Here is a 10,134-nt window from a genome sequence, read left to right on the forward strand (position 1 = left end):
ATGATCACGAAGGACGAGGGGTAATAGTGGCATACCGCTAACTGAAGCTGCCACTTTCAGAGCCTTGTTACGGCCCTTGTCGGAATCCGGCTGCATTCGGATGATTATCTCCTTCTGAAGAACAATTGCCAATTCAGGTGTTAGCTTTTGCTAAACAGGAGCGTCATCTGAAGTAGAGTCAGAGGAGAAATCAGCTCTCACCCTCATGGATGGTTGTGCAACGCTGTTCAGTTGGAACCCAACTATGCAAGCCAATTTGGCTGATGCTGAGGGAAGATGGAATGTTTCTGATGCAGAGTTACCGGCAGGATGTGTGCTGGAAACTGGTCAGACTCATATATACCCAGCTCCCATCTTCGTGACGTTAACGGTTGCAATCTTTTTTTACTGGTTATTAAGATTAGTAAACTCAAAACTAATCCAGGCGACTCTTGTTTGAAAAGAATTAAGCAGATAGGTTAAACAAAAGTTTCAGGAAACGGTATGGCGGTTCGGAGGTTCAGAAAATCTGATGGTGACTCAGGCATCGCAGACTTTATGCCCAGGTCAAACAATGCTTCCCAAATGGTCAAGCTTTGTGCAAAGTAGCTTAGAATATTGCAACTAACCGCGCAGAATATATAATCGCGAAGATTGGAGTTGATGTCATGATCCAGGGGTTTGAGTTGGGTCGTTCGGTAGCTGGCTGATCTTCACCAGCCACAAGTTCAGGACAAACGCGCCTTCGGTTTGAAGTACGGCCATGTTGGGGGCCAAAATGCCAAAATGAAAGCTAAACATGTTGTGACGGAACCGCCAAATTAAAACTCTAATTAAGCGTAATTGCCGTCATTTGAACACATCGGGCGCATTAGCTTAACGGCTTAATTTGGCGACCCTTTCTCAACCCACGGCCCGATCGAAACAACACCGGTAGTCCCCCGCGAAGGAGGGCGCAAATGGTACAAGCACAACATGATACTTAAAAATACATACACTATAGGAGTACAAAACATTAGGTTTTACAACCCGAGTTCAAATATACACATAATTTACAAGAGTTGCATAATTTATAAACTTTACAACCGATGTACTGAAATTCGAATAGACTAGATCCTACAACTACACTAGCCTTCAAAAGCCCTGACTAACCATGACCGGTCAGACCGGTCTGCGCAAAACAGAAAGGCTGCACACTCAGCCCCAAGTGTACAACTCGACAAAGCCCTAGCCTAAGGGTCTCTCTCCACCACTTCCCACCCCTCTACATCTTTGCGGATGAATTTAACGCAGCAGGGGCAGAAATCGACGTCCGGGTGTCCTGAAATAATAATTGTGGCAACAAATCCTGAGTATACTAATATTCAGCAAGGCTTACCCGACCGGTGGGTATAACTTAGCCCACATATCTAGACATGCAAAACTTTCTGGCTGGTGGTTAATTTGTATAAAAAGCTTCTAAAATAAGTCCTTATTTTTCCACTTTTAGCTTTAAATTTAATGTACAGAAATCATTAACTAGTATTTGCACCTGCTAAGCAAATCATGACAAACATGAGATACTAATTCATGATAGTCATTTCCAAACATCACTTAAAATTCCATATAGCATTACTACGATGCGGTGCTGCGATCAAGGTGCTCATATCCGAGAGCGACTGACGGCGAATCGATCCGTTTTAACCTTGCAAGGTGGACCTAACCAACACGGCACGCAAAAACCCCGTCGGACCCCACGCACCAACATTTCCCCTCCTCGCCTCGAACTAGAGGAACCAGCCCAACGACATATGGCCAGCCGAGCTCAACGTGAGACCACAAAAAATAAATATATGCATCCCAATTCTCCGCGACTACTCGACTCGCCCCAGGAGTTGGGTGCGGGTTCCTGTACTTTCGAAGCAAAGCAGTACTCGGCTTACCGGTTTCGACTACCTCCTACTCCCGGTATGCGGTTAGTACTGTTCAAACTCAATCACAGGGCCAGACAACGAACGGTCCTTAACCGACACAGACGGGGCTAACTTTTCCCCGCCCGGTCTCCAAACTTTTTCCTTTCTTACCTAATTCAATATTCCATATATTCAAAATAACTAAATACCCTATATCTCGTGAGTGACCCGAAATCACTCGTCTTCTACCGAGTTCTATTAAGCATAGCATTTCTATCGTCCTCTACATACTAGTACAACTCGAGGAAATCTAGGGATCATGCAACTAGGGTTCCAACAAATTTCTAAACCTAATACACAACTAATAGCAACATAAATATAGGTGTCATAGTTTGAAATAAAAGGATGTGCACCGGGGCTTGCCTTGCGCCTGCTGCTCAACACTGGGGTGAGTGGGGCCTTGGGCCGACTCCCCACGATCCTCCTGCAGCGGGGCTTGCCCTTGGGGCTCCTGTGGCTCCGCAACCACCTCGTATACGACCTCCTCTGCCGCAGCTGCCATACGTATGCATATGACATAAGAATGCATGCAGTATGATTGTAACTTTGAAATAATCCTAACCCGTAGCCACACACCACTACCCGAGACTACCCGACGTCCAAAATCCTGCAAAACCCGGAATATCCGGATTAATACCCGGAGTTTCCGGGTGTGGAATTTCCGGAGTATCCGGACTTACACCCGGAGTTTCCGGATTTCACACTGCTTTCGCCCCCAAAATTGAAGTTTTGATTGAGGTAAAACCAACCCACAAAAATCGAAACCCTCCTAGACCCTAGTAGAGTGATTCATAAGAAGATGATTGACCCAAACGGAATCAATTAAAACATCCTAGAACGATCATTCCATTTAGCCCTAGTTTGGGTACCTTCTCAAGTTGAAATGAAGCCACCCCAAGGAGGAATGAATGGAAATGATGATTCTCCACGCCGATAGAGGTTCCCTTTGCCTTGGAATCAACTTGAAATGGAAGATCTTGGGGTCTATGGCTTAGGGAGAAAGGAGGACTAGTGAGGGAGAGAGAGAGCTGAAGGAGGGCTCGTGAGGGAGAGAGAGAGCTGAAGTGAACGGTGTTTTAACATATGAAAACAGTTAGAAGGCTAAAAACACGTGATATTGAGCTTGAGGTCCGGAGTATCCGGAAGAATACCCGGAGTATCCGGGTTAATCCGGAGTTTCCGGTTTAATACCCGGAGTATCCGGATATTTCCGGAAGTTCCAGGTCCAAATTCCGGAGGTTCCGGTTTTCCCAGACTCCAGAAAATGAAACTGAGTTTGAGCAGAGTTTTCGACTTGATTTGCGACAGATTAATTCAGGTCACTAATTAATCAGTTAAGCCCAGTTTTTAACACTCGCGTGTTACGCATGTCTTCATTATATTTGATGAGCAGTACAAAACACCGTACGATAATCCAGTATTTGCAGCCCAGGATCAAAGTTTTGCATTGCTAATAAACTTTCTCGTCCATTTGCCAGCGAAGTAACCATGACCGGAGTCCATCTGTCCATGACTGGTGGGCACCGTTTGCAACAAGTAAAATGCAGTGACTGTCACGGACTCACGGCAGTGACCTGTTTCTCGTTCGGTGCGCGAGACACGGCAAGTCTGCTGAGCGAGCTTGGCCAAGAAGAATCTTGGAGCAGTTGTGAGGTAGATGCCGCAGATCTGAATGCATGATCTGATTGACCAAACACACACACACACACACTCACTCTCTCTCTCTCCGTCTGACGTCTGCAGCTTGCGAGAGGTTGGTGTCGCCATGGTCACGTCATCGTCTATACGCGTAGGCCGCAGGGGAAAGAAAAATGCAAGTATCGGGAGTAGATGGCGTCAGGATGCTTGAATTTTATATATGTCGAGAACACGGTTCGAGTGCGCAAAAGAATAGACTTGGAAACCTATGGTTGGTTCCGCTAACTGACCAGGCGTGCTTATCCTACACGAGAAGTGGTGTTGACGTGTGACTGGCCAGAGAAGATGGCGTTAGAATAGGCTCTGTTTCAACTTTCGAAGGCTAAGGAAGAAATTAGCAACTTTAGTTGAGTTAAATAGTGAATTTCTCTCATGTCTAAATTGAGCGGCACCTCGTCATGTCTCATGTCACAAATATAAATACATTTAGTTTTATTTTAAGTCAAGTTTTATTTGGCTTTGGCCATTAGGATCGATCGTTCTAAAGGCCGTGTCAATGTGAATGTATACATATTTTTATGATAACAAAATTAGAAAAAGAAGAGAAGCATCGTGTTTAATTCCCTGGAGATGAAAGTAACATATGAGAATCTTGCAACTGAGAGAGTCGGTTTTAATATTGGCAGGATTCCAAATACACTACTGAAAATTCACATAACACTTGCTGTGTTTAGAGAGAGAGAGAGAGAGAGAGAGAGAGAGAGAGAGAGAGAGAGAGAGAGAGAGAGAGAGAGAGAGAGAGAGAGAGAGAGAGAGAGAGAGAGAGAGAGAGAGAGAGAGAGAGAAGAGAGGCGCTCGAAAGCTTCTTGAATTAGAAATTCGGATTTTGAAAGTTTGGTCCGCAAAAGCATCACTATTCAACCGTACCACGAGCATCATCTCTGAAGGACAAGCAGTAAGCTGGCTTGCACTTGGATTCGTAGTACGAAGCTTGTAGATTGAGTATGTACACACAGGTTCAGGCAGCCACGCACGCAAATGCTTGTTCTACACTAATTACACGAAAGTAATCCAGGGTCTGCTTGTGAACACTAACACCGAGTCACCAGCAGGCCGGCGAGTGACACCAGATATGGAATGCAACAGGAAGTCCATTCCCAGATCACGCGGAACACCCGCAACGGGCAACAACGGGTCAACGGCAACCACTCCTCACATGACGGAGCATCCGTTGGGGTCGCTCGCGTACTCGTGGCGCACCACCGTGTGCGTGTTCGCGGCGGCCGGGTGGTAGAAGTAGTCGTGCGGCGGCTGCTGGTACTGCGCCGGGTACCCTCCGCCACCGCCGCCGTAGTAGTAGTCGACCCGCGGGGTCATCGTCGGCGCGTACGGCGACCCGCCGCCGGTGTAGTAGTGGTCCCTGCCGCCGCCGGCGTAGTAGTGGTCGCGCTTGTAGGGGCTCGGGCTCGGGTGGTAGCGGTACGCGCGGTCGCTGGCGACGACGAGGCCGCCGCCGAGCTCGTCCGCGGCGTCGACGGTGCGCAGCTCCACCACCTCGGCGTGGCCCACCTTGCGGCGCAGCTTCTCGGTGATGCGGTTGGAGTCGATCCCGACGCCGATCACCAGCAGCAGGTTCTTGTCCTCGCCGGCGATCGTCACGGACTCCACCCCTGCTCGGTGCACCGATCCAACCATATGTCAGTGTGGCACCACTAGGTGTATAACGGATAGAGCAGGTGGATCAAATGGCCCGGGTTTTGACTTTTTAGATATTGCCATATTGGTATATAAACTCTCTTCTTTTCCTGATGAGAATAGAAGAGGCCTAGCTAATTAAGGGACCGATCAGGAGTATCTTTGTTTACCTGAGATTGCAGCAGCCACCTTGATAGCTTTGCAGTGGCCCTTCTCAGAGCTCGTCTGCAGCCTGATGATCATCTCCTTCTGCCAAGGTTTCCAACGACCAAAAAAACCGTCGGAAGAAAAAAAAGCAAGAAAATTTTAACAGCGGTCGATCACAAAACATGTGCAGCAAGATAATGATAGTCAACTCGGAGAGTGTAAAATCCAAGCACTAGCTTGATCAGGATCCCTTACCCTCATTTTTCTCCCTGACGAAGCAAGAGCCAAGCGCACTCCTCTTTTCCACAAGCTTGAGCAGCTGGGAGGCTCTTTGGCTTTGATTGGTCTGGCTAACAGTAGCGTGCACACTACTGCCGCTTCCCTTTTTATACACGCGAACGCAGTTAGCGAATAAAATTACTGCCAGTTGACTTCATTAACTAGTCAAGTCGTCGCTCTTCATCAGCTTACAGTAGGATATCCGTCACGGCCCCGCAGTGCCGGACAGCGACAGAAAGACTAGACCGGGAAGACCTGAGCTGAGCTCGAGCTCGACATGCTACTGCAGGAGCAGGTAGCTTTTCAAAGGGAGAATGGCCCGGAAATTTCCGCCGTGGCCGGTGCGGTTGGCGACTTTGCTCGCCCGGAGTTTGGCGGGACTCGGGTTGGAGAAGAACGGTTGCGCAGCGCGTCGCTGTCGTCCCGGCCGGGCTCCCGGCGGTTACGTACACTACTCGACAGTCGACACTGAAGAAGTGGGAAGCTGGTCGATCTGTCTGGGGGACCAGATGGGGTGGTGAGGATTTCGATTGGAGGAGCCGAGGGGGATGCAAGCTGCCGCCGCTCGCTGATGAGCCGAGGGACCAGCCGAACAATCAGCTCGGTTGACAAAGTCTCGACAGGACAGGATCCCCGACTTCGAGCTCTCCGGTGAGTGACGGCAATGCCTGCGTGGCCATGGCTGTTGCTTACGCCAAAGTAGCATTTTTTTTTCAATTTTGTGTGTGTCATCAGGAGCGTTAATAAGGCCCTAAGGGGACATGTTTAAAGAATGGAGTGTTCACTGTTCAGTGTTGAGGTTCGGTGAGTATTCGATCAATCGCGTGTTCCTCAAAAAATAAATCTAAATTAAATACGACGAGTGTAGTTCCACCTATATGGGAAAATGAATTTTATGCATGCCGTCTACACAGATTTGCCATTCCCAAGAGCCCAGTTGGACCGCTAGACGACTCCTCTATGGGCTAAAATACTATCAGGCCTATCCGCCGGGAGAAGGCTTTAGCTCTTTGACTAATGGGCTGGAATAAGTAAAACAACAGTTGACCCAGCACCCTATGAGTGTTGATAAATTGGCAAATATACTCCCTAAGAAAAATATGACGAACACTACCATCCAAAAGAAGCAGGCTGGTGGTATTGATCGATGAAATTGCACCTCAAATATAATTGTGGTATATATGAAAATAATTCAAAAAAGACGTGCACAAATCCGCTACTTAAACACGACTGCACCAATATGACTTTCTCTACATTTTTTCTAAATCTCAACCACATAGCACTGCACTGGACACAAGAATAGGAGATCATCCGGAAATCCATCAAATTGCTTGTATGCTACCCATTTGGTCCATCCGTACATGCTGCACCACGAACCCTCGTTGGAGTAGGAGTCTCCGATGTAGCAGCGGCCGTCGGCCGGGCCTGGGACAGTAAAAGTCAGGAACAGCCGGAGTGGTAAGGATAAATCTTTCGGAGACTTGACTTTGCAAACTTCAATGTTGTTCCCTGTCGCTTTCCGAAACGTGTTTTGAGTCCCAGTAGGCACAAGCTAGCATAGATAAATCACTGACATGACACAGTTATTATGCTGTGGAATTTGAGAGCATGTGTGTCAAATTCCAACTTGGCTCCTAACAATGAGTTACATCCGCATGTCATGTTCAGATTTTGCTATGATTCGGAAGTTGGTCGCCTGACAAATCAGGTGGACTATATGTCGTTATTAGACGTTAACTTTTTGAAGATTAATTTGTCAGTATGTGATTGTAATGGTGTTCTCTGTTTGAAATTTTGCTAGGATTGTAATTACGGTAACTATAATATCTGGTCCTACTGAAACGACACTGATTGTATATGAGACTTTTTTCCCCAATAGATTTGTGTCTTAGTTCCTTTCAGTGATGCTACAGTAACTATCCGCTAATTATGGATTAATATATGTCAATAGATTCGCCTCGCATTTTAGCTCTAGGGTTCTGCAGTTAGTTTTACAATCAGACTTCATTTAATACTAATAAATATCCAAATTTTCTTTGATGTGACGTAGTTTAAAGTTTAGCCACTGGAACCAAACAACCCCATAGACAGGGGAACATGCAGTTTCTGCTTGTTCAACCAGTAATAGGAGTTCTCCAAAAAAAAAAAAAAAACCAGTAATAGGAGCAAAGCAAGTTCAACAGCTGGAAAGCATTATTCAAATATCTGATAAAGCGATTATTCAAATATCTGTTGAGACAAAAGCAAAATGTTGCTGAATCTGGTAAGTTTTTGTCTCATATAATAAATCTTTGCAACAACAATCTCTGATCCATTGACATTAGTCCAAACAGAGGAGGAGCAGGTACATTAACTACCTGATCCAGTGATCAAATTTAGTATAAAAAAGTCAGTGTGGTTTTAGCGATTAAGTATACATGCATGACTGATATTCTACAGAGGAGGAGTAGGTACATTAACTACCTGAGACCAATATATTTCACACTGACTGGGGCTGGGTAGTGATGCCCGTGTGGACAGTGGTGGTTCCAGAATTGATTAAAGGGGGCTGATTTCTTCTTCCTCTCCCTCCATTTCTTCCTCCTCCTCTTTTCTTCTCAAAAATGGAGGGGGAGGGGGGGGGGGGGCTCCATGGTTTTATTGGGTCTGGGGGGGGGGGGGCTAGAGCACTCCTAGACCCAGTGCTGTCTCCGCCCCTGCCCACGAAAGATCACGGAAACTTCCTTCATACTCTCTCTCTCTGTTTGTGCGTATGTGTGTGTGTGTGTGTGTGAACATTATCCATGTTCTTCCGTATGAGCTGCTACTACTCCTCTTATCTCGCTACCTAGGACGGAGGAGTCGCGGCGGCGGTGGTCGCCAGAGGTGGCGGCTGTGGTGGTCGGAGGAGGTGGCGTGGGTGCAGGCGTCGCGGCGGCGGCGGTGCCGGAGGGGTGGGGGCGACATCGTGGGCGCAGGTGGCACGGCAGCCGAGGTGGCCGGAGGGGTGGGGGCGACATCGTGGGCGCAGGCGTCGCGGCGGCGGAGGTGGCCGGAGAGGGCGATGGCGTCGGCGCAAGCGTCGCGGCAGCCGAGGTGGCTGGAGGGTGGGGGGGCAAGGGCGGGGGCGTCGCGGCGGCCGGAAGCGTGGTACAAGAAGAACCGCCTTTTCCTTTCAAAGATGATGGCCATTCTGGCTGTAACCTATAGTCTCACAGCCATTGTTGCCATTCTTAGTGCAATCTGCTTTCCATTGGACTCGGTGCTGAAGAAGTCAACAGTGTGTGCAGGCTTCGTGGCTTCCTGGACAAGCAAGTATATCTCCAGGCTCCAGCTATATCTACTCTATCTTTTGTGTGTACTAAGTTGTGACATTACTCATTGCATTTTAACCGTTCTTAGAGCATCTCCAGGAGATTCTGTAAAAGGATTGGAATAGGTAAAATTTTAAAGAAACTTCAAAAATTGGGATCCAACAGCCTCTTATTCGTACCTGCTCGGTATCCGGGTCGGGAAAACTACCTTCTCGCTCGGCATATTTGCCTGGCGACCAACGCTCGCTATAGCGATTAAATATACATACATGGCTGATATTCTATAGAGGAGGAGTTACATTAACTACCTGAGACCAATACATTTCACACTGACTGGGGCAGTGATGCCTGCGGACAATGGTGGATCCAGAATTGAGAGGGGGGAGGGGCTGATTTCTTCTTCCTCTCCCTCCCCTCCCTTTCTTCTTCCTCTCCTTCTTCCTCCTCTTTTCTTCTCAAAAATGGAGGGGAGGGGTGGAGGGGGGGGGGGGGGCTCAAGCCGGGTCCATGGTTTTATTGGGTCTGCCTCCGCCCCTGCCCGCGGAAGATCACGAAAACTTCCTTCATACTCTCTCTGTTTGTGCGTATGTGTGTGTGAACATTATGCATGTTCTTCCATACGAGCTGCTGCTACTCCTCTTATCTCGCTGCCCAGGGGGTGGCCCAGTCATCTCACCTCTGTTTGGCTATATAAAGGAGGGCGGGGTACCTAGATCGGTATGAACCAACAGATAGCTAGATTGATCAACAGAGAACAACACCCCAGTGCAGAGCGCAATATACCAAACCACCACACAGGACGTAGGGTTTTACGCTATTTCGGCGATCTGAACCTGTCTAAATTTGTGTCTTGTGTCCTGACATTTACCTTCAAGTTCCAGATTCGGCGATCTGCTCCCAATAATCTCCTACCTTAGGGCATCCCAAGGTAGGCGAGCGATAAAAATACCGACACTACGGTCACAATTTTTCTTCAGAATCTTTACCTATTTCCAAAGTATATATTATTTGTATCATTTATTTATATTTTTATAATTCATATTTATTTTTTCATTTTTATTATTAGTGGTTTAAGTATGCAAGTTATATCAATAAATTAATACTTGGCATTCCTTTTACTGATATTATTTATCTTTATTTTACTTAGTTTT

At 47.3% G+C, this 10,134-nt stretch overlaps 1 protein-coding gene across 1 annotated transcript; it reads right to left on the reverse strand.

Moving 5' to 3' along the window:
* Positions 1-4,507: 4,507 nt before the first annotated feature.
* LOC120680477 (disease resistance protein RGA5-like) lies at positions 4,508-5,824 on the reverse strand. The gene is made up of 3 exons (XM_039961970.1): positions 5,667-5,824; positions 5,435-5,513; positions 4,508-5,239 (listed from the first exon to the last, which is right to left on the reverse strand). The coding sequence occupies exons 1-3, from the start codon at positions 5,670-5,672 to the stop codon at positions 4,782-4,784; spliced, it is 543 nt and encodes a 180-aa protein (XP_039817904.1). The 5' UTR covers positions 5,673-5,824; the 3' UTR covers positions 4,508-4,781.
* Positions 5,825-10,134: the final 4,310 nt, after the last annotated feature.

The sequence above is a fragment of the Panicum virgatum genome, chromosome 7N, assembly GCF_016808335.1.
Source record: "Panicum virgatum strain AP13 chromosome 7N, P.virgatum_v5, whole genome shotgun sequence".
NCBI classification, from domain to species: domain Eukaryota; kingdom Viridiplantae; phylum Streptophyta; class Magnoliopsida; order Poales; family Poaceae; genus Panicum; species Panicum virgatum.

What these genes read in the sequence shown, in the direction of transcription:
- LOC120680477 (XM_039961970.1), bottom strand. An exon ending in GGTGGCTGCTGCAATCTCAG is followed by an intron (nt 5,240 to 5,434) that starts GTAAACAAAGAT and finishes TGCACCGAGCAG; the next exon opens with GGGTGGAGTCCGTGACGATC.